Consider the following 22,439-nt stretch of genomic DNA (forward strand, 5'->3'; position numbering starts at 1 on the left):
GGAGGCCACGGTCAGGCCTTGGCCATCTGCTTCCTCTTCCCTGCCCCCCAGCCCCAGAGGTTACCTAGGACCCTCCTGGGACAGGAGTGGCCAGCCCCTCACCTCCTTCCAAACAGCAGCCAGGTTGCCTGAGAGGGCAGCCTCTTGGCTCCACGACCTTGGCTGGCCTCTCTGCCTCTCCTGTCTGTTTCTGGGGCACCAGACAGGGCCACTCCACCTCCTGTGGAGGTGAGGAAGGGCAGACCCAGTGGGCAGAGGGCTGCTTGGACTGGTCCCAGTTCTAATCCCCTCTCTGCCCTCCACTCCCTCCGCAGCACGAGCATGCTCTTGTCTGCACCCCGCCCCCCCATTTGGGTACTAGGACCCAGAACACAGGCCAAGCACACAGCAGGCACTCAGTAAGTGTTCACTATAATCATTTCAGCCTGGAGGATTCCTTCCACATTATTTTCTGAACCAAAAGGCCCAGCCTCCTTGCCTCCAGGTCTCTTCCCTCAGCCCGCCCCCACAAGGCCACACGACCAGTCATGCTCTGACCACTTCCCTCATCCTCAGCCCCACCCTGCCCACACCACCCACAATCCTGCCCCCTGCCCCCTACGTCTCTGTGCCCTCCTTCTGGCCTCTAAGCCTTTGCAGGGGCTCTTCCCACTGCCAGGAAACCCTTCCCCACAGGCCCTGCCTGTCTCTGCTCAGGCACAGATATAGTGGATTGCAGTCCTCTCTCCCAAGTGCAGGCCCCTTCCCCACGCCCACCAGCAGGGCCTCCAATGGGCCCTCACCTGGGGACAGGCATGGCTGGATTCCCAGCTCCCAGGACGAGGCTGGCAGGTAGCAGGTGCTCAGGAGGTGGCTGGGGCATGAGCAGGATGAACACAGGCTCAGGAATCAGGCAGCCAGGTCAAGACCAGCTCTGCCACCTCTGCCTGAGGGACAGGAGGACGCTGCCCATCCCTGCAGGGAGCCCAGCTGGCTGGGTGACCCGGTGAGGGCTATGTTGCCCTCTCGGAGCCTCAGCTTACCTGCTCTGTAAAATGGGTCTGCTCTCCCTGCTGGGAGGCCAGGACGGCCAGGAGGGGGCACCGCAGGCAGAGCAGAGGCTGTCTAGTTGCTGTGTGGAACAGAGGGCAAAGCCCCACGAAGAGCCTTTGACTTCTAGTCCCCAGGAGGGTGGGGATGCCCTTTCCAGGAGAGGGAAAACAAACAGATAAGGAAACCAGGAATGAGTCAGTGGGACACACCCAGCCAAGGGGCTGGGCTGGGGCCCGGGGGAGGGGGCATAACGGGGCATTACTATGGCCTGCTCTGCTCTCTGCACAGCTACAGCCACGGGAGAAGTCCACTCAGGGCACAGGCCGCCCACCTGGCCGGGTTCTAACCCCTTACTGGGCAATGGCGCAGGAAATCCTCAAGCAATCCCAAGGGGGTGATGCCAGGATCACACGCCGCCCCCCCCGCCCCATTTCACAGATGGGTCAACCAGGCTCAGAGGGCCAGGGCCTCCCCAGGAAACTCGTAGGGAAGGGACAGAGCTGGGATGAGAACATGGGTGAGATATCAGCGAGGCTGACTCCCCCCGCCGCCTCCCCAGGGGCCTCCTTTCTGGTTTTGCTAGAACAGGAGTAGCGGTCAAAGCTCAGCCTCCTGAGCCTGGTCTTCCAGTCATGCACCCCTGAGACCCCAACCCTCCCAGCACCTTTCTGCAGGAATCCAGGCCTTAGGGTCCAGCAGCTCCAGGACAAGCATCTCCCACCCTCGTGGCCACCCAGGCGCAGGCAGGATGGGCACAACCTGACACAGGCTGGAGACCCAGGGTGCCTCCCACCCCTCACCCCAGCCACAGCAGGTCCTGCTGTTCCACCTGCAAACCAAGCCTGAACTGCCTACTGTCCCCACAAACAAAGCCATCACCCAAAGCCCAGGCCCCATCGCTGCCATCATCGCTTGCCTGGACCCACACAGTCATAGCTCCCAGGCACCCAGCCCCACAGCAGCTAGCGAGTACCTGTGAAGCCCTGAGGGGGGGGGGGGGCGGGCCTCCCCTGCTGAGAACCCTCCATTTCTCCCATCTCATCTGGAGCAAAAGCCCATCATGTGCTGCTCTACCTGCCCCGTCCCCTCCTCTCACTCTCCCCAATTCTCACTCCCTCCAGTCTCACCACACCAGGCTCCGCAAACACCAAGCAAAGTCCTACCTCAGGGCCTTTGCACAGCGGTACCCTCAGGATGGAACCCTCTTCCTGCAGCATCTGCATGACCGGCTGCCTCCTCCCTACCCCCAATATGAAACACCCTCCCTCACTACCACCCGTCTCAAGTGACATCTTCCTAACTGGCATCTTCCAGCTGATTCATTTTTCACGGAGCTAAGGTCTGGCCCTGCCCCCACCCCCACTCCCCATCAGAGTGCAGGTCAGGGCCCACTGGGCTGTCCCATTTGCACTTGTGACACTGCTCCACCCCCGTACCCCCACACCTATGGGTTCCTCCCTGCACAGGAATCCCTCCACAGAGAGCCCCGCCCTTGAGCTCCTGTCTCAGCCAGGAGGAGCAAAGAAGGATGTAGCCTATGGCAATGAATGGCTATGGCTCTGGGGCCCTCCACACTCCAGATGGAACCCAGGTCCCGCCATTCCCTTTCTAGGATCATCTGGGCTGGCCCAGATCACAGCTCCGACCTCAGCTTCTGCATCTGTTAAATGGGACAATGCCATCCGCCTTAGAGTAGTCGGAAGGCTTTCCAAAGTTCTTACCTCAGCGCCCAATATAACGCATTCACCCCTCAGAAATCAAAGCAAAACTCAATAAGATGTGAGTCAGGCCCTGTCCCTCCCCTGCTCACAACACTCGCAGGCTCCAAAGTCTACCCCACCACCTTCTGCCCTGGGCCTCTCCCCCTCCTCACTCTCCCCCAGCAGCCCTGGTGGTCCAGGAACAGCAAGGAGGTCAAACCCCTCCTGGCTCGGGGTCTTTGCAGGTATTGTTCCCCTGCAGAGGGGACAGACAGCCTGGAACAACTGTCCCCAAGCCCACTCAACTCAGTGTCACCTCCTCAGAGAGGCCTGCTGGCCGCAGTTTCTCCACCCAATGCTGCCCACTAGCTGGGATTTCACTGGGTCACTGCCTCTCTACCTGTCATCTCCGACTACAATATCAGCAACCCAAGGGCAGGGGGCCGGGGCAATCCATCCCATGTGGGGGGGCTCCGCACTGGAACACACTGATTGTATTGGCAAAGACTGCCCTTCCTCGTGGCTGGACTTTCCAGACGAAAATCTGTTTGTGACCTAAATGTCCATCGGCAGCAAGTGGGCTCAATAAACACTGGAACCAGCCTGGGCAGCGATCCAAGTCATGCTGCCAAAAGCAAAATGCCAAGCACAGAATGGACCGTGTCCTTCAGTCTGGGGGGGTTTCATGCATGTGCACGCCTTCTGCCCTGCACGGAAAAGGCTCCGAGGTGATACTCTAAGCCCTGGAGGGCGGTTGTCCGTGGAGTAAAAGTGGGAAAGGGGTCAATATCACTTTCAGTTTTATAATCTTCCATGTGATTTGAATTTCAGTCTTTTGTAACAAGCAAATATTTATCTTGTGATTTTTTTGGTAACTTCCCACTTGTACCAAGAAGTTCCAAAGCAACTGGGTCAGCCCAACTGCGTTTTCAAAGTGGAATGGGAAACCGCCTGCATTCTGGGACCCTCTGGGTCCCCTAGAATTCTCCTCCTTGCCGGCAGCTTTTCCTGTCTGCTCCACCCTGCAGCAGATGGCCTGCCATCACCAGCGGTATGCACCTGGGGACAGGGCCTCATATCACTGTGGGCCTCGGTTTTCTCATCTGTAAATGGGGTGCAGTGAGGATGGGAGGAGACAGCGCCTGGGACATAGCGAGTGCTCACTGAACCACGGATGGCCACACAAGCATTCCCAACTCTGGGTATGAGTCAGGGACCATCACCACCCCGAGAAAGTCCATAAACATGCAGGACATGGGACAGAAAGCCAGGGGGTGCCTCCTCTTCCCCCAGCATTCTAGAACCATCTGGTCACCAGGGTAACAACAAAAGTGCCTTCCAACATAAGCCCTTCCTTCAAAAACAGCAGAGAAGACGCTGGCTTCTGGAGCCTAACATGCCCTCCCACCCTCCCCCTCCTTCCCAGAGCCTCTCCTGGGGGAATGGGTGCCACTTCACAAAGGACTTCCAGGTGGAACGGCCCACAGTGTTTCGTGAGGCAGGACAGACCTACCTCCCGAGGCTGCCCCCCCCTTTCCTTAAGCCCTACAGCCCATCTCTCTCAGTGAATCCTCTGTGCCCACCCGTTCCCCCTGCTCCATCCCAACCCTCTTAGGCCAAGTCTCGCGGGCGATGGCAACCACCACCCGGTCTCCTGGCCCTGCACAGAGGTTCTCCACCCAGAGCCAGGGAGGTCTTTGCAAAGTGCAAGCCAGATCATACCACACTCCTGCCTCAAACCCACCCCAGGCTTCCAACACAGTCAAACACAAGTTCATCTTCTTCCAGTGGCCCGAGAAGCCCTGGCCACTCTGCCTCCCCTCCATCCCAGCCCCACGCTCACGCCCTCCTCCACCCTGGCCTCTTTGCTGCACTGAGCCGGCCGTTTCTGCATCCGGGGTCCCTGCATGGAGACTCCCTGTCCCAGACCATTCTTTCAGGGGCCAACATGGCACCCATGGGTTCAACGGACCTTCTAGAACACACCCCCAGGCCCAATGCCTGCGAAGCACACACCCCCCCAGACACACACAGGCAGGCTCCGTTCCCATTTTTCTCACCCTGGCACCTACACTCCCATCTCTCAGGAGCTCCCAGGCCCTCAGCACAGTGCCTGGTACACAGCAGGTGCACAGGTTCTCGTTTCACCCTCTCCCACCCCACTTGTCAGGTGGGGAAATTGAGGCTGGAGAGGCTAAGTCACCCAACCAAGGCCACAGCTCACAGCAGCCCCACACCTGCTCCCCCAGAGCATCCGCGGGCAGGAGGGCAACCTGGACTTGCCAGGCCAGCGTGGTGTGGCGTGGCGAGTTGGTGAACGTAGCTGCCAACCCAAGCATCCTTGTTCTGGTACCCGCCTACCAGGCCCCACCCCTGGTCACCACGACACCCGGCCAGAACAAAGATGGGAAGGAACCCCTTTCCGGCTTCAGCCTTTGAAACCCAGTGCAGGACTCTGAAGGCAGGAAGCTGTTCTAGTTCCCTCCTGGGGACAGCTCGGTGAGCAGGTCGTGGGAGAGAGCAGAGTCTGCAGCCTGAAAGCTCGGCCGCAGCCTGGCAATGTGGTCAAGGGCCATCACTTACCTCTCAGTGTCTCCGCCTGCCAAGTGGGGGTGATGTGTGTGCCCAGCCTGCCGGACTGCCACCGGGACTGAAGTAGGAGTTGGGTGAAGCCCAGCCCATGGTGCAAATTCCTGGCTGCAGTCGGTGCAGGGCCCCCCTGCCGCAGGATGGGGACCCTTCCCCCAGCACCACAGGGAATGACCATGGCACAGCCTTTCCTGGCAGACCTGGCAAAGTAATTTTAAATCCACTTCTTCTCTAACACAGCAACCTCCTTCCAGGGACCAGCCCTGTGTGCAGCAGATGCACAGGACCCCCCACCCCCACACAAAGCTGTCAGGAGGGGGGGAAACTAGAAACGCTTTCAAACCTCATGTCGAGAGTGGCTGGGCAAAGAGGGGCACAGCTGGACCGTGGAATACTACGCAGCCATAAAAAGCCCAGGGCCAGGGAAATACAGGCACTCCAACTACCAAGATGGAGACTTCAATGCCCCGCTTTCTAATGGAGAGAACAACTTCATGAAAAATCAGTGAGGACATCAAAACTGTGACCACCACCATAAGCCAACAGGACCTACAGGGCATTACACCTAATGACTGCAAGATACATGCTCTTATCAGGTACACGTAAAACATTCACCATGACAGAGCATGTCAGGGCATAAAACAAGATCCTATCGATTTTTAAAAGACTGAAATATCTCATAACGGACTAAAAGAGAGAATATACAAATATATGTGTGTGTTTTATACATAGACATAAATATACGAAAACAACTCCTACAACAAAACAATAAAAAGACAGATAACTCAGACTGCCCAAATTTTAAAATGGGCAAAGAATTTGAATGAACATTTCTCCAAAGAAGATACATGAATGGCCAAGCACATGAAAAGATGCCCACATCATTAACCATTAGGGAAATGCAAATCAAAACCACAAAGAAATGGTATTTCACACCCCCCTAGGAAGTTAAAATTTTAAAAAGACAGATAGCAATAAATTTGGTAAGGATGAGGAGCACCTGGAACCCTCAGACACTGCCAGTGGGAATGTAAACTCTGCCCCACTTTGGAAAACAGCCCTGTAGTTTCTTAAAAGGTTAAACAAAAGAGTGATCAAATGACCCAGCAGTTCCACTCTTAGGCATATACCCAAGAGAACTGAAAACATATATTCAGTGTCTACAAAAATGACAGAATTGTGGACCAGATAAATCTTGAAACGCAAAGGGCCCTGCTTCTCCAGAACATCAATGAGTTCCATCCCCCATCCCATATTATCGAAAGCTCCTTCCAAAATGAAAAAGCTAGAAAGGATATAGCCCAAATAACCCTAAAGAGTGGGAGAAAGTTCAAAGGTGATGGTGGAGTTATACAGAGAAGGTCAGATTTAACAAATGAGTATGACTGCTGAATTATTATACTGTGATTTCTTTTAGTCTCCATTTCTTAGAGCACTAGAAGTAAAAACCTAAAATTGTGGAACTGTAACCCATACCAAACTCTGAAATCTGTTCTACAACTAATTGTTGCAATGTGCTTTGAAATCTATTACCTTTTCGTATATATGTTATTTTTTACAAAAAAGAAAAAAATTGGATTGTGATGATAAATGCAGTTACATGATGATGTTGTGAAGCAATGATTGTACACTTTGGATGACTGCATGGTATGTTAATATACATCAATTAAAAATAAATAACTAAGAAAAGAATATATATATATAGTCAGAATTGATAAAACTTAAAAAGAAACTTATATCCAAACAAACACTTGTAAACAAATTGTTATACCAACATTATTCACAACAGCCAAAAATTGGAAATGACCCAAATGTTAACAGATAAATGGTTAAAGAAAATGCAGTACATCCAGACAATGGAACAGCATTCAGCCATAAAAAAGAACTGGTGCACTGATGCATGCTACAATACGGGTCAATCTTGAAAACATGGTGCTAAGTAAAAGAAGCTAGACACAAAAGGCCACAAATTGTGTGATTCCATTTATATAAAATATCTAGAACAGGTAAATTCATAGCAACAGAAGCTAGACACAAAAGGCCACAAATTGTGTGATTTCATTTATATAAAATATCTAGAACAGGTAAATTCATAGCAACAGAAAGGAGATTAGTGGTTGCCCGGGACTGAGAGAGGGGAGCGACAGCTGTTAAGGAGCCCAGGCACACCTCGTTTTATTGTGCTTTGCTTTGCTGCATTTCCCCAGATACTGTGCTTTATTTATGACCTGACGGTGAGCGGCAACCCCGCATCACTGATCAGGTCTACACTCGATTTTCCCTCAAAGGCAGAGAAACGATGCATTGAGCACGTCCATGGCCGCCACTCTGCCAACAGCATGAGTTCACTCTGTGTCTGTCACATTTTAATTAAGGTATGCACTTTCTTTTTTTTTTAAGTCATAGGCTTTTGTGCACTTCAGACTACAGATCATCTACTATATGCATTGGGAAGCCAAAAAAATTGTGTGACTTTCTTTACTGCAGTGGTCTGGGACTGAGCATGCAAACTCTCCAAGAATATGTCTGTATGAGGTTTCTTTTTGGGGTGATGAAAATGTCCTAAACATAGATGGTAGCATAACTCTGTCACTGATTCTAAAAATCACTGAATGTACACTTCAAAAGGGTGAGTTTTATGGCACATGAATTAGCTCACAATAAGGATGCTATTAAAATAACAAGTGGTTTTGTTCTGGATTTTCTAAATATAGGATCATGTCATCTGAAAATAGTCAGTTTTACTTCTTCCTTTCCAATCTGAATGCCTTTTGTTTCTTTTGCTTAACTGCTCTAGCTAGAACTTCTAGCACAATATTGAACAGCAGTGGACATCTGTGCCAGTTTGAAACCCTTGTGTACCCCAGAAAAGCCATGTTTTTAAATCCTGTTTTAATATTATAGGGTGGGATCTTTTTGATGGGATTGTTTCCATGGAGATGTGACACACCCAATTGAGGGTGTGACCTTTTGATTAAATGGAGATATGACTCCACATATTTAAAGTGTGTCTTGACTAGTTTACTGGGGTCTTTTAAAAGGGGAAATATTTTGGAGCGAGCTCAGAGCTGACACAGACAGAGACCTCTGGAAATGCAGAAAGAAAATGCCCCCAGGGAAGCTACTTGAAACTAGAAGCCAAAGGACCAGCAGATGCCAGCCACATGTCTTCCCACATCAACCTTTCTTAAGTCAGGTATCTTTCTCTAGGTGCCTTAGTTCAGACATTTTTATGGCCTTCGAACTTTTAAACTTGTAACCTAATAAATTCCCTTTATAAAAGCCATCTGATTTCTGGTATCTTGCATGTTGGCAGCTTTAACAAATTAAAACAGAATCCTTGTCTTGTTCCTGATCCTAAAGGGGAAGCTTCCAGCCGCTCATCATTAAATATGATGTCAGCTGTGGGTTTTTCATATATGCCCTTTATCATGTTGAGGAAGTTTACTTTGATTCGTCTCTTTTGAAGTGTTTGATATGAAAGGATGCTGAATTTTGTCAAATGCCTTTTTCTGCGTCAGTGAGATGATTGCATAGCTTTTCCCTAATAAACAAGTTCACTAAAGTGGCAGGACACAAGGTCAACACACAGAAGTGACAGTGTTTCTATCCCTAGTAATGGGCTATCTGAAGAAGGAATCAAGGGAAAAACTTCCATTTACAGTAGCAACTAAAAGAATCAAATATCTAGGAATAAACTTAGCCAAGGATGCAAAGGATCTCTATACAGAAAACTATAAAATATTGCTAAAAAAGAAATCAAAGAAGACCTGAATAAATGGAAAGACATTCCATGTGTTCATGGACTGGAAGGCTAAATGACATTAAGATGTCAATTCTACCCAAAATGATCTATTATAAAGCCACAGTGGTCAAAACAGCACGGTTCTGGCATAAAGATAGACATATTGATCAGTGGAAATCTGAACTGAGGGTTCAGAAATAGACCCTCAGGCTATGGTCAATTGATTGTCTACTAAACTAGTACAGGACAGCCTCTTCAATAAACGGGCCCGGGAGAACTGGTATCCATACCCAGAAGAATGAAAGAGGACTCCTACCTCACACTCTATGCAAAAATTAACTCAAAATGGATCAAAGACCTATACATAAGAGCTAATACCATAAAACTTGTAGAAGAAAACGTAGAGGGAAGCATCTTCAAGATCTACTGATAGGCAATAGACATGAATAGATATTTTTCTACAGAGGAAATACAGATGGCTTAAAAGCACATGAAAAGACGCTCAGCTTCATTAAAGTATTAGGGAAATGCAAATCAAAACCATGAGGTATCATCTCACACCTACTAAAATGGTCGCTATTAAACAAACAGGAAACTACAAGTGTTGGAGAAGATGTGGAGAAATTGGAACACTTATTAACTGTTAGTGGGAATGTAAAATGGTACAGCTGCTGTGAAGGATGGTTTTGCAGTTTCTTAGGAAGCTAAGTTTAGAGTTGCCTCATGACCTGGTGATTCTGCTACTTGGGATATACCCAGAAAGTCTGAGAGCAGGGGTACGAACAGACATTTCCTCACCCATGTTCACAGTGACATTACTGACAATTCCCAAAAGATGGAAACAACCTAAGTGTCCATGGACAGATGGACACATCCATACGGTATATATCCACACGATGGAAGAATGTGCAGCTATGAGAGGGAATGAAGTCCTGAAACACACAACAACATGGCCGAACCCTGAGGACATTACGTTGAGTGAAATGAGTCAGACCCAAAAGGACAAATATTGCATGATTTCACTGATATGAGCTAATAATAATATGTAAACTCATAGACATAAAATATAAAAAATAGCTTACCAGGATACAGAATGAGGCTAAAGACTGGGGAGCAGCTGCTTAGTATGTGCAGAATGTTTAGTAGGGTGGACTTAAACATTTGGAAACGGTTAGAGGTGATGGTACGATGTTATTGTGAGAACAATTAACAGTGGCCCTCTACAGGCGAATGTGGGGAAAGGGGAAGTTTAGAGCCATGAATGTCACCAGAAAGCAAACTGGAGGTTAAAACACGGGAATGCATAAAATGGTGGATCTTGTGGTGGACAATGTCCGGTTCTTTCATGAACTACAGCAAATATACGGCACTATACAAGGAGTTAATAATAAAGGGGTACATGGGGGAAAATGTACCTACCGCAAGCGATGGACTATAGTTAACAGGAATATTTTAATACACTTTCATCCACAGTGTCAAATGGGCTACACCATGCTATGGGGCAATGATGGGGGGCGATAAGGCATACGGGAGGATTAAGATGTTCCTTTTAATTTTTATTTCTTTTCTAGAATAATAAAAATATTTTAAATGTGATCATGGGATGTATGCATAACTATATGACAATACTGTAAGTCAGTGATTGTATACTTAGGATGGTTTCTCTGGTGTGTGAATATATCTCAATAAAGCTGCCTTAAAACAGAAAAGGGTCAGGCGGGCCACGGCGGCTCACTGGCAGAGCTCTCACCTGCCATGCTGGAGACCCGGGTTTGATTCCCGGTGCCTGCCTGGGAGGGAAAAAAAAAGGGGGGGGGGTCCACTGACACATCTTACAACACGAATGAACCTTAAAAACATTAAGCAAAAAAAAAAGTACATATTGTACAGTTCTATCTATATGAAATGCCCAGAAAACACAGATCTATAGGGACAAGAAGCAGACTGGTGATTGTCTGGTGCTGGGGCAGGGGGGATAGTGAAGGCAGTGCCATGGGGCTTTGGGGTAATGGAGAGATTCTGAAACTGTAGCATGATGATGGTTTGTAAATTTACTAAAAATTATGAAATTATATACTTAAAAAAATATATAAATATTAAAAAAAAAAAAAAAATCAACCAGCCAAGGCTACCCACCCATGCCCTTCCCAGAGGGCATCCTCAGTCCACATGCTCTTACTCCCATCTCCCCCCTGAGTCTGCTCTCCTGGCAGAGTGTCTGTGTGTCTGTCTAGCACATGCTTCACCCACCATCAGTTCTGCAAAGGGTGACCGGGCCAGTTGGCTCTGCCTGGGTCACGGCTCGGGTCAGAGGCTGACATGAAGCAGGGCTGAGGGAGCCCCACCTGAAGTGATAAGATGCCCACTGGTGAGCTCATCCAGAGAGAGGGGGGTTTCCAGAACATCCAACACATGCCAGGCTCTGTGCAAGGGGCCGGGGCACCTCAGGGGCAAGGCCCACCACTGGGGTACTCACTTCCTTGTACTTGTAGGGGAGATGGACAATAAACCAGGGGATGACAGGCAGACAAGTGTTTCTGAAAAAAACTAAGTGGGGCAGGGGTACATTTGCACAGAGGCCTGGGGGAGGTAATGAAATAAGCCACAGGGCTCTCTCTCTGAGGAAAAGGGCATTCCTGGCAGAGGGAACAGCAGTGCAAAAGCCCTGTGGTGGGACCCACCTGCCATATTGGAGGAACAGCGTGGAGTCCAGTGTGGCTGCAGCAAAGGGAGCAAGTGAAGAAGGGGATAGGAAGACAAGGAAAGGAATGATGGGGATCAGGGTGGGGAGGGACAGATTGCGCACAGTCTTTGAGCTGAGAACTTTCGCTTTTTCCCTGAGGAAGCTGGGAGCCATGGAAGATTCTGAGGCATTTTCTTAAAGGGCTCCCTTTGGCCACTGTAGGGTGAAGAGACCAGGGAGAAGAGGGGGCAAGTACAGAAGGTGCAAGACCAAAGCGGAAGTGATGCACTAGTCCAGGTGGCCCACCCAGGTGGCTGGAATAACACATGGATACAAAAACTAATAGTGAAGCTCTCCGTGAACTGATAAAGATCTTTCTTTGTAGCAATCCACAAGCTGATTCTAAAATGTATATGTAAATGCAGAGGGACCTAGACTAGCTGTATTCATTTGTTAAGCTGCCACAATGCAATATACCAGAAATGGAACAGCTTTTAAAAAGGGAATTTAATAAGTTACAAGTTCACAGTTTTAGTGCCAAGAAAATGTCCAAACTAAGGCAACAACAGAGGTTACCTTTGCTCAGGAAAGGCTGATGCCATCCAGAACACCTCTGTCAGCTGAGAAGGCACATGGCTGGCATCTGCCCATCCCTTGCTCCTGGGTTCTATTGCTTTCAGCCTCTGTTTCCTGTGAGGGTTCCTCATTTGGCTTCTATGGACCTTCACTTAGCTGCTCTGGGACACAACTCTGGGTTCTGGCTTGCTTAGCCTCTCATGGGAAAGCACATGGTGACGTCTGCTGGGCCCTGCATTTCCAAACATCTAGGTCTTGTGTTGGCTCAGTCAGCTCTGAACCATCTGTTCTCCAAGTGTCTGCATCTGTGCTGAGCTCTCTCCAAAATGTCTCCCCCTTTAAAGGATTCCAGTAAAGAAATCAAGATCCACCTTGAATGGGTGGAGTCACATCTCCATCTAAGGGTCACAGCCCCAACTGGGCATGTCACATCTCTGTGGAGATGATCTAATCAAGTTTCCGGCCTGCAATGCTAAGTCAGGATTAAAGGGGCTGCCCCCCACAAGATTGAATCAGGATCAAAACATGGCTTTCCTGGGGTACGTAATAGTTTCAAACAGGAACACTAGCCAAACAATTTTTCTTGAAAAAGAAAAATCAAAGTTAGAGGATTCACGAGAACTGAACTCAAGACTCATTATGAAGCTGCAGCAAGAAAGATGGTCGGAGTTCTGACTAAAGGACAGACCTGAAAATTCATGAAGCAAAAAAAGAGCTTTCAAAGAATCCCACACGAATATGGCCAACTGATACCTGACAAACGTACAAGAGTAATTCAGTGGAGAGAGAATGGTCTTCTCAACAAACAGTACTGGAAAAATTTGATACCCATGTCCAGAAAAGAGAACCTCTACCAATATTTCATATCTTCTCAAAAGTTAACTCAGGGGTGTTTATGATCCATGCAAAAACCTGCACTAAACATCTGTATCTGCATTATTCATCATGGCCCTCAGCGCAGGGACAAGCCACCATTCTTTAAAGGGGGCACAGTGGGCCAGTCTTAACCACGGGAATACTCCTCGGCAGAAAAAGGAACAAACAGTTGCAATGCAACAAAGTGGGGGGCACTGAAATGCACTCTACTGAGTGGCAAAAGCTGGACTCAAAAGGTTACAGCGTTCCTTTTGTGAAACCCTCTGGAGAAGGTGAAATTATGAGGATGGAGAACAGATCAGTGGTTGCCAGGGGCTGAGGCCCAGGGCTGGGGTGACCACCAAGGGTTCAGGGTGGGGGGAACTTTGGGGGCGATGGAAGGGGAAGTGTTCTGCATCTAGGTGGTGGCAGCGGTTACCCAACTCCTTGCATTTGTCAGAACTCACAGAACTGTACGCTAATGAGGGTGCATTTTACTGTATGCAAATTATACCTCGAAAACAAAAAACCTAACAAGCCAAGAAATACTGTGAAGTGACAATCTCTCGGCACAAAACAGAGTGCAAAGCTGGGGGGTGGAATAAGAACCCACTGGCATTGGCTTCTATTTGCCCAGAGAAACTGGGAGGGCACACAAGAAACTACGAAGGGTGGTGAGCACTGGGGGGAAGGGGGGGCCTGGCCTTGGATGCTCGCAGGCAGGAAGCCAGGCAGCTCCTCTACACCCTTTACATTTTTCCAACCTGGAGCCATGTCATGTGAACACACAATCTCGTCATGCAACTCCAGTTAAAAGCACCCTCTGCACTTCCAAAGGCTGGAGGAGGAAAAGGAGGCAGAGGAAAGTAACTTTCCAGCGGAGACACCCAGCTCTGACCTTCACTGAGAGCAAGGTAGCCGTCACCAGGGTGAAGGCCGGCCGACACCACGTGTGCCCAGTCTGCAGTGATGAGAAGAGCACCTCCCGTCCAGGGCCTTCTCCCCCCAGACCCACAAAAGCCCGGGTCTCATCATGAGAAAAAGCCCCATACAAACCCAAATTGCAGAACATTCTGCAAAATGCCCGACAGTTCTCTTTCAAAAAGTGTCATGGCCACGAGACACCAGGAAAGACTGAGGGGCTGTCCTGGGTTGGGGGGGCCAGAGGAGAGAAAAGGACTAGATGCGGTGTGGGATCCTGGAGGCAAGTCCCAGCCAGAAAAACAGCATTCAAGGAAAAACTGCGGTGACCTGAATAAAGCCTGGCTCTGGTCACTAACAGCACCCCAAGGCTAACCTCTCACCTGTGGCCACCGTCCTGGGGTGAGGTAAGGTGTGAGCGACAGGAGAGCTGGGTGAGGGTTAGGTGGTGCTCTCTGCACCATCTGGGTGACTTTTTGGTAAATCTAGAATTCTTCCAAACTCAAAAGGTTACTGAAAACAAAAACAAACAGCAAATCTGCCCTTGAGACACTAAATAGCAAGGGCCTGGGGAGAGGATGTCACAGTGGTGAGACTTTGCGCAGGTGGCCCAGAGGGTCTGTCCAGAGGGTCTGTTGATGAACATAGAGGTGTGTGTGTGTGGGGGGGGGGGTTATTCACACCTAGAAATACAGGGGAAAAGATATGCCAAGAGCAGCAGGCTGTGAGAGGTGGTTTCCATACAAAGGGCAACAGGAATCTCCACTTTATGAATAGACAGTCATAAAACAATTCTTATAAAAAAAAAATAAAAAGGAACAAGCCCACAGGTGGTTTTCGGAGCAGGGATGGGAGGCACCTGGGGAAGGCGACTTGCCCCGCACCCCCGGGGCCACCTGCGCTGTGGGCCGGGCCAGCGGGCTGGGTGCTGGAGGAGCCCCCCACCCCACCCCACCCCACCCCACCCCCGGCCGAGGAGAAGCTGGGGAGCCTGACCACGGGACAGGCCCAGCGAGCTGAGCCGGGCGTGCCACCTTTGGCCTTGACCAGTGGCTCCTCCTGCCGCTGCCATCGCCCCCCCAGGTGGAAAAGAACAACTTCCTCACGCTGCGGGCAAGGCTGGGCGCTCTAGGACCATGGCTATCAGCGCAGAAGACAGAGGCCTGTGGGCCCAGTCAGATGGAGCCATGTCCCAGACCCTCCATGGGCCCAGGGGCTCTGCCAGGCCGGTCCCTGCCGCGCCAGGGTGACTCGCCGGAGGGCAGGCCGACTGCACAGGTACAGTCCCAGCTGGGGTGGCGCCCGGCTGCCCAGGGACTCTTATCTCCGGGAAAATGTGGCAGAGTCCAGCGTCTCCCGGGTGCTTCCTCCTGTGTCTGGGCATGGGGGTGTCCCTGGGGACCTGGATGACTCTACCTGCCACTTGTCCACGCCCCACAGGTCCAGAGAGTTCCTGACCAACGAGGACAGAGGTGCCCCCGCAGCAGCCGGTGCCGGAGCCCCCCGGGGAGCTTTCTGTTCGTCTGGGGCGAGGCCCAGGCACCAGAGCTTTATTCCAACTCCTGGGGATGCTAATGGGTGCCAGCTTCTCCCCTGGACTAGGTGGGCACTTCGGGCACCCATGGGTGCCTTCCAGCCCCCGAATCCTGCTGTGAGGACATGGGCACCTGGGCCCTGCACAACCCACCTGGCACCCAACCAGGAACCAGGAGGAAGAGGAGGGGTGCCCTGGACAGTGTGGGCTGGGGGCGCCCAGCTGCACAGGGCCTCATGTCACCGCCTGGGATGGGCCCTGGGGCCTCAACTCACAGCTGGGAAAGCTAGCCTAGCCAGGGGACATCACACTTGCCCCATGACCACACCCTCGTCCTGTCAGTGCTGTCACTGTTCATACCAAAAGGCACAAACTCAGGTCCCTGTAAGGAGGACATGCTTACTTCTTTCCCCCAGAGAGGGAAGTGAGGTGTTCTGGGCCCATCCTCAATGAACGTCGATGCAATGCCATGAGTTCATACAATGCACAGGCTCCTTCTACTGGGGGCCAGTACGGCAAGGACAGACAGACAAAATTCTCTGTCCCGGAGGAGGCACACCGGGGAAACAGGGATGGGGAAAGGGGGAGGCAGAGCAAACACAACGATTTCAGGTGCTAACAAGAGCTCTGAAGAAAGCACATCAGGGCAGGCAGTGAGAACAAGAAGCGAGCAGGGGCTCAGATGGAGGACGAGGCGAGTTGTGCAGAGCTCTGGGTAAAAGGAGGAGCAAAGGCCCGAACAGGAGCAGCAGGGGCCATGGGACGGGGGACTGGAGGGGGGGGCAAGGAAAGGTGGTGGGGAGGACCGGGCAGACAGTGCAGGGTCATGAGCCCTCTGGAGGACTTGGGAGCCATGGAGGGTTCTGGGCAGAGGAGGGACATGCCCTGACTCAGGTGTTCACTGATGCCCTCTGGCCATTAAGGAGCAAAGAGAGGTGGGGGAGTGAGGGCAGAAGCCGGGGGCCAGGGAGAAGGGGCCCACGCTGGTCCAGGGAGGCAATGGTTGTGGCGCCCATGGAGGAGTTGATGATGGTGGTGTGTGGATAGAGGGGAGTGGGAAACACTGCCAAAGACTCTCTGACCAGCTCCAAAGCAACTCATTCCACCCCAGCAAGGCCCCCCAGTATCCTCACCGCTCCATTTCCCATGAGTCTCCTGTATCCAGGTTCAAAACCTGGGACTATACAACCAGAAAGCGCCTCAGTGTCCATCACCAAGAGGCAGGTAAACAAATGAGTGCCCCTTTGTAGAATGAAGCACTACACAGCTGTAAAAAAGCAAAGAAGGTGCTCTGTGGCCCCTGAAGCACAAGCCACAAGCCAGGGCCCACAGCCAAGGTGCAGGGGCACAAGGGCACGGTGTCTGCTTCCAGCCAGGCCCCATCCATGCTTCTCACTCCAGCAGGCAAGCCAGCTACCTCCCCCTGATCACATTCCTGCCCCAAGGCTCCCTGCTGTGGCCTCGGCTCCATCGCTTCTCCCTGGAATAAGACTGCAATCTCCTCAGCTGTCATACCCCTATTCCAGTCTCTGCCCATAACACATTCATGCGTTGAATGAACACATGTGGAAGAATGGGGGCTCAGAGGCCCCCACCTGCCTGACCCACCTACCGTCAGTTGCCTCATCTGTAAAACTAGATTGCCATGAAAACAAGCAAAGAGGAAAAGGAAGGCCGGACAATCTGACAAAGCCAGAGACTACAGCAGGACCTTAGGTACAGACCAGCAGATCCAGGGGGTAGGCCACCCCAGCGCCTTGCACAAACCACTCAACCTCTGTGCCATCAGTTTCCCCACAAGTAAATGCAGATCAAGCTGCTGCCTAAAGGGGGCATGGAGCCTTGTGTGGGTCATGGCCTGTGGAGGGACATAGGGACAGCCACTGACTACCCACTGGCTCCTGCCTCCTCCTCACCCTCTTGGAGCTGTCAGGATGCTCCAAGCAGCAGTTGTCAATACAGCAGCACAGAAAAACCCAAGACGGGCCAGGGGTTGGAAAAGAAGTTGTCAAATATTACCAAGAGGGGCATCCCAGCTTTGGAAAGATATGCTGAAAAAGAACCCACCCATGACAGTACTATGGTTTTTCCATAGGTCTCAGCACCTATATAAAAAAACAGAAAAACACGCGAGGGCTCTGGCAGGATATGCTCCAAGCTGACAATAATGTTCTCACTTGGAGCTAGGGCCAAGCTAGGGAGGACAGTGTGTTCTTTATCCTTATCACATCTGTAGTGATCTCCCTGTTTACAGGAACACCATCCTCACGTCCTACTCGGGTCACTGAAATCCAGGGAACGTAGGCAGCTAGTGGGGGGCACTGTGACCCCCATGTGCCCAGAAGTTCTGGACTCTGTCTCCTTTTCCATCCGTGGTGGGCACCCAGCAGGCAGGATATCCCAGGCCTCTGCAGCCTCCCTTCCCTCTTACTGGTAGCTGGGATGGTCCTCCCCCAGCTCCTTGGCAGAGCAGCTACCCGCTCGCCCCATCTGAAGCAGCCCCCAGCCTCTCTCTCACCTGCCCCCCATTTTCACTGAACTTCTTGCTCTTCAGAAATGTTTTCGTTCATTCAGCTGCCCACCTGTCTTCTGGCCATCTTGGCCCTGCGGCTCCCCGGCCAGCACGGCACACAGTAGGTGCTGCCGAGAGCATCTTAGTCAAACATACAGCAACACCTGGGTCTGAGCCACGTCTCACTTCTTCTGGGGGGCATGGCATCCACCAGCCCTCCCATCCCTACTGTCCCGGGACGTCTGGCCCTGGAGGAGCTGGAACCCAGGTTCAAGCCCCAGCTCTGGCCCTCTCTGGCCTTGGTTTCCCCACCTGTATAGCAGGGAAATGGTCAGATTTTACACAAAACTCCCCTGAGCACGGCACAGGGCAATTTCTGCACAGTGGTCAGCTCTTCTGTCGTAAACATCCAGCAGCAGGGGAAACCAAAACAGCTGTCAGACATCCTACTCAAGCCAAGGGCAATTCCTGGGGTGGGGTGGGGGCTCCCTGAAATTCCCTGCCACCCATCCACTAGACCTAGCTGCCAATGTTAACAGGCATCCAGAATGCATGGGAAGCAGGAGTCTTCACTCCCAAGTGCGATCTTGCTACGGAAGCTAGGCCATTTTTTTTTCTTTTATTCAGATTGAAGCTAATGCCCCATAAATACCTCATTATTGGGTTGCATTTTTCCAATGCTTTAACACAATAAGGGCTTAATTACAGCATGCAGTTGGCAACCACAGTAAATTAAGGGTTAGCTGATGTTTCCGTTTTTTGGTTTTTTTTTTCCCAGCAGTTGAGGGGCCTGCAATTTCATCATTTTCATTCAAATCAGGCAAAGGCTTGGCAGAGGCAGCCCAGAGCCAGATGCAAATGCAGAGGACAAACAGGGTTCTGCTCGGTGACCAGCCCCTTCCTCCCAGGCTACCTTTGAGAAACGGAAATGGAGCTAGACCTGTCCACAGGGCCACCCCCCACTTTCACCCGGAAATGACCCAGCTCATTACAGGGGACTGACGTCTCGTGCTTCTAGGGAGGCTGTTAGACCAGTACAAATAATCCAGAAAAGCCTTTGGGCAGCCAGAGTCGAGCCTTAGAGAAAGCTGTCTTCCTGGTTATAAACAGAACCCCCAAATGAGCAAAATCAATCAAAGAATCAAATGGGAGACAACCCCTACAAAAGGAAAGGGTGGTTTTTTTCCTACACAAATATAACAGTTTCCAACAAAATGGGACCACGCAGCCAGGGCGGTTAGAAACCTAGCATATCTTACCCAACTTTCTGGTCATCCGAGGTTGTTCTAGATCGTTCTGAGTAGCCGCTTCCGAGCAATGCTATTTGTCTAACCGGTTCCCTCTCGTTGGACATTTTTGCTCCCCATTTCCCATCACCATACATCAGATGGGCGTAAAGAACGCCTATGGCCAAGCAGTTGTTTGCAGTCACCACTCCCATGTGGAAACAAACAGGCAATAAGCTCTGCCAACATCTCAGGACCTGGGGAGGACAGGCTGCAGGTGTCCTGCCCCAAGCTATGTCCAGCAAGCTAGAAGGATGCCTGCCCGGAGATGCACTGCAACTTGTATTTGTGCTAAAATGATGACTTACTCATATTGAGCAAAACAATAATACAGTCCTTTCCCTTAAGGAACAAAAAATCAACAATGAATCATCAGAATGCTGACCCAGGGCTAAAGGGGACCCCACCACAAGATCACAAAAGACCCTGGCCCAACATTTGGACAGGATTAGCTTGTCTGATCCTCAGCCCACTCCCAGGATGTAGGGACCATGTTGGCCCCATTTTCGAGATGAGAAACCTGAAGCCCAGAGATGTGAGGTCGCTGACCCAGTGCCCAGCAGTGGGTGCCATGTTTAAGGACACCTGTGGCTCTACCCCTTCCGGCTGGCCCTGGTACCACAGGCCACATGGCAGGGTCTCAAAGATGGACTTCGAGTCTGCCCCAAAGGAGGGGGGATACAGAGACAGCACCCATTATTTCCAAGTGGACTTAAACAACTAGAATCTGTTAAAGGACAAAGCAGCCCAGAGGTGCCCCAGGTCCCCCTCAGTCCAGCAGAGACATGGGCCGGCGGTCGTCCTGCACGCACTGGTCTGTGCCTATCTAGTGCCAGGCAGTAGACTGTGGCACAGCTGTGGCTCCCTAGAGGGACAGATCACCAAAGATCAAGCAGGAATGCAGACGGAGAAAGTGGAGTCCCACAGGTTGCACTTTTTGTCAAAGAAAGTGGCATAGGCCCCCTAGAGGCACTGGGGTCTGCTCAAGGAGAAAAAAGAGTGAAACTAGATATCAAAGGTGTTCAAATTAGGATTATTCTAAACACGGAGAGAACCCCCAGCTTTCCCAGGCCCAGAAAGATCGTTTGATAGCAGCACAGGCAGCTTCCACCTCTACTCAGAGGCTGCCCTGGCCCCTGAGAGTCTGTGTAACTGGCTCTGGGCTCACCCTGACACCTCCTTGACCTGGTCTCCCTCCACCCTCTACTATGCCGGCCTCTGGGCATGCTCCCGCCTCAGGGCCTTTGCACTGCCTGTGCCCAGGGCCTTTTCTGCACATCTTCATGGGGCTCCTCCCTCACCTGCACCAAGCTCAGCTGTCACCTTCCAAGGGAGGCCTTCCCTGACCCCTGTTTAAAGCTGCAATGCACACACACACACACACACACACACACATCAGCTCTCTCCTTTATCCTGGACTTTTTCCTGCTAGACACTGAACCAAGGACTGTAACATAATCTCATTTACTCCTCACTCCACCGTATGTGGGAAGCATCATTCTCCCATTTTAGACAGAAGGCCAGGAACGATTAAGCCCCTTAGCCCAGGTCACCTAACATGTATTAAATGAGGGGTACCTGGTGATCTCATCTACCCTGAGAGGTGAAACACACCTTACCTGGAAATGTGAATGGGGCCTGTGAGTGGATGTTATTAACAGTTCCATTTCCCAGCTGGACAAACTGAGGCTTGGAGAAAGAGGCCTCCCAGGCTCAAGTCCCAAGCCACCTCCTGCTCTTCTGAGGAAAGAAATTCCCAAGCCCTTTCCTCTTGCCCTCTCCCACTGCCTGGGGCTAAGTGGCAAGTGTCACCACTTAGAAAGCCACCCTGCCTTCCCCTCAGGCCACAGGTCTCACTGCTGGTAGGAGGGGCAGGCCGGGGTCTTCACCTCAAAGCCCTACAGGGCCAATGAGGTGGGCCTGGGTGTGCACCAGGGAATGGTGGGGACTGTGGCAACTTAAGCAGTCACTCCCAAGGCAGTGGCTGCTGCTTCTGAGATTCAGGAAGTAGGTGCTAAGCTGGATACAGACCCAGCAAGGACAGACAGCGAAGATTATGACAGCATGAGCCAGGAGCCCAGAGCCCTTCCTCAACCAGCATTAACTCACCCGTCTCCTCCACTGTACAGAAAAGGAGCCCGAGGCCCAGATAAACCAAATGACGCAACTGACTGTGGTGGCGCCTTGGAGGAGGAGCCTGCGTGCTTCCATCAGTCCTGGCTCTCCGTCGAGGCGGATTTTCAGGGAAAATCTAATTTTTAAATATTGGCAGCTAATTAAAATTGTTTTAAATACCAGGAAGGGGAAACAAAAGACCCTGCCGGCAGGTACGCCTTGGCTCCTGGGCCCAATCTGCAACCCCGGGTGCCGGGCTGGGCCAACTGGGCCATTTCTGCTTGGACCATGTTCTCAGAAAATTCATAAGAGGAGCTGATGATACAGAGCAGAACAGATAAGCCCTGGGCCCCGGGCTGGACACAAACCCCAGCACATGCTCTCTCATCTGTTCCTTGAAACCAGCCAAACGACCACTGTGCACGTCTACAATGTGCATGTGTATGTGTGTGTGGCAGGGAGAGACAGGCTTTGAGCTTGCAGCACGGTTTGGCCCAATTCACAAAAAGAAAGTGGGGGCTGGGATTCAGAGTGCCATCCCCTCAGAACAGGGCTTTGTAACTGAGATGCTTTTACCCACATTCCAGACATAAAAAGAATTTAAGCTCTACTGGAGCACCCCGTACCCCAAAAGAAGCCTTTTTACAATTCCGCCGACCGTGGGCTTAACAATCCAAGTGTGCACTGTAGGGTTCTGGGCAGAGGTTGCCACAGAAGCAAGCGGTCGGGGACACTGGGGTGGGCAGGAAGGAAAGGTTGAGGGGCAGGACTGAGGAGATGGGGGGAGGAAGAGAGACAGGGGTCCCCCCCAACCCCAAACCCCTGTTCCTCTCTCTGAGCCTCAGTTTCCTGCTCTGTAAATGGGCATCCCAGCAAGACCAGCCTAAGGCT

The 22,439-nt window shown here is 51.3% G+C and overlaps 1 protein-coding gene across 12 annotated transcripts in view; it reads right to left on the bottom strand.

Moving 5' to 3' along the window:
- The window catches only part of DNM2 (dynamin 2), a 99,202-nt gene that overhangs the window by 74,839 nt on the left and 1,924 nt on the right, over window positions 1-22,439 (bottom strand). For 5 of the 12 annotated variants that reach the window (XM_077121798.1, XM_077121794.1, XM_077121797.1 and 2 more), the window contains exon 1: window positions 1,023-1,306. The exons of the other annotated variants lie outside the window; for them this stretch is intronic. In XM_077121798.1, the coding sequence (XP_076977913.1) occupies window positions 1,023-1,291 (269 nt within the window). In that variant the 5' untranslated portion in view covers window positions 1,292-1,306. Of the gene's footprint in view, window positions 1-1,022; window positions 1,307-22,439 lie in introns of those variants that run through there. 12 annotated transcript variants of the gene reach the window in all.

Source organism: Tamandua tetradactyla, chromosome 11 (genome assembly GCF_023851605.1).
Source record: "Tamandua tetradactyla isolate mTamTet1 chromosome 11, mTamTet1.pri, whole genome shotgun sequence".
Lineage (NCBI taxonomy): Eukaryota > Metazoa > Chordata > Mammalia > Pilosa > Myrmecophagidae > Tamandua > Tamandua tetradactyla.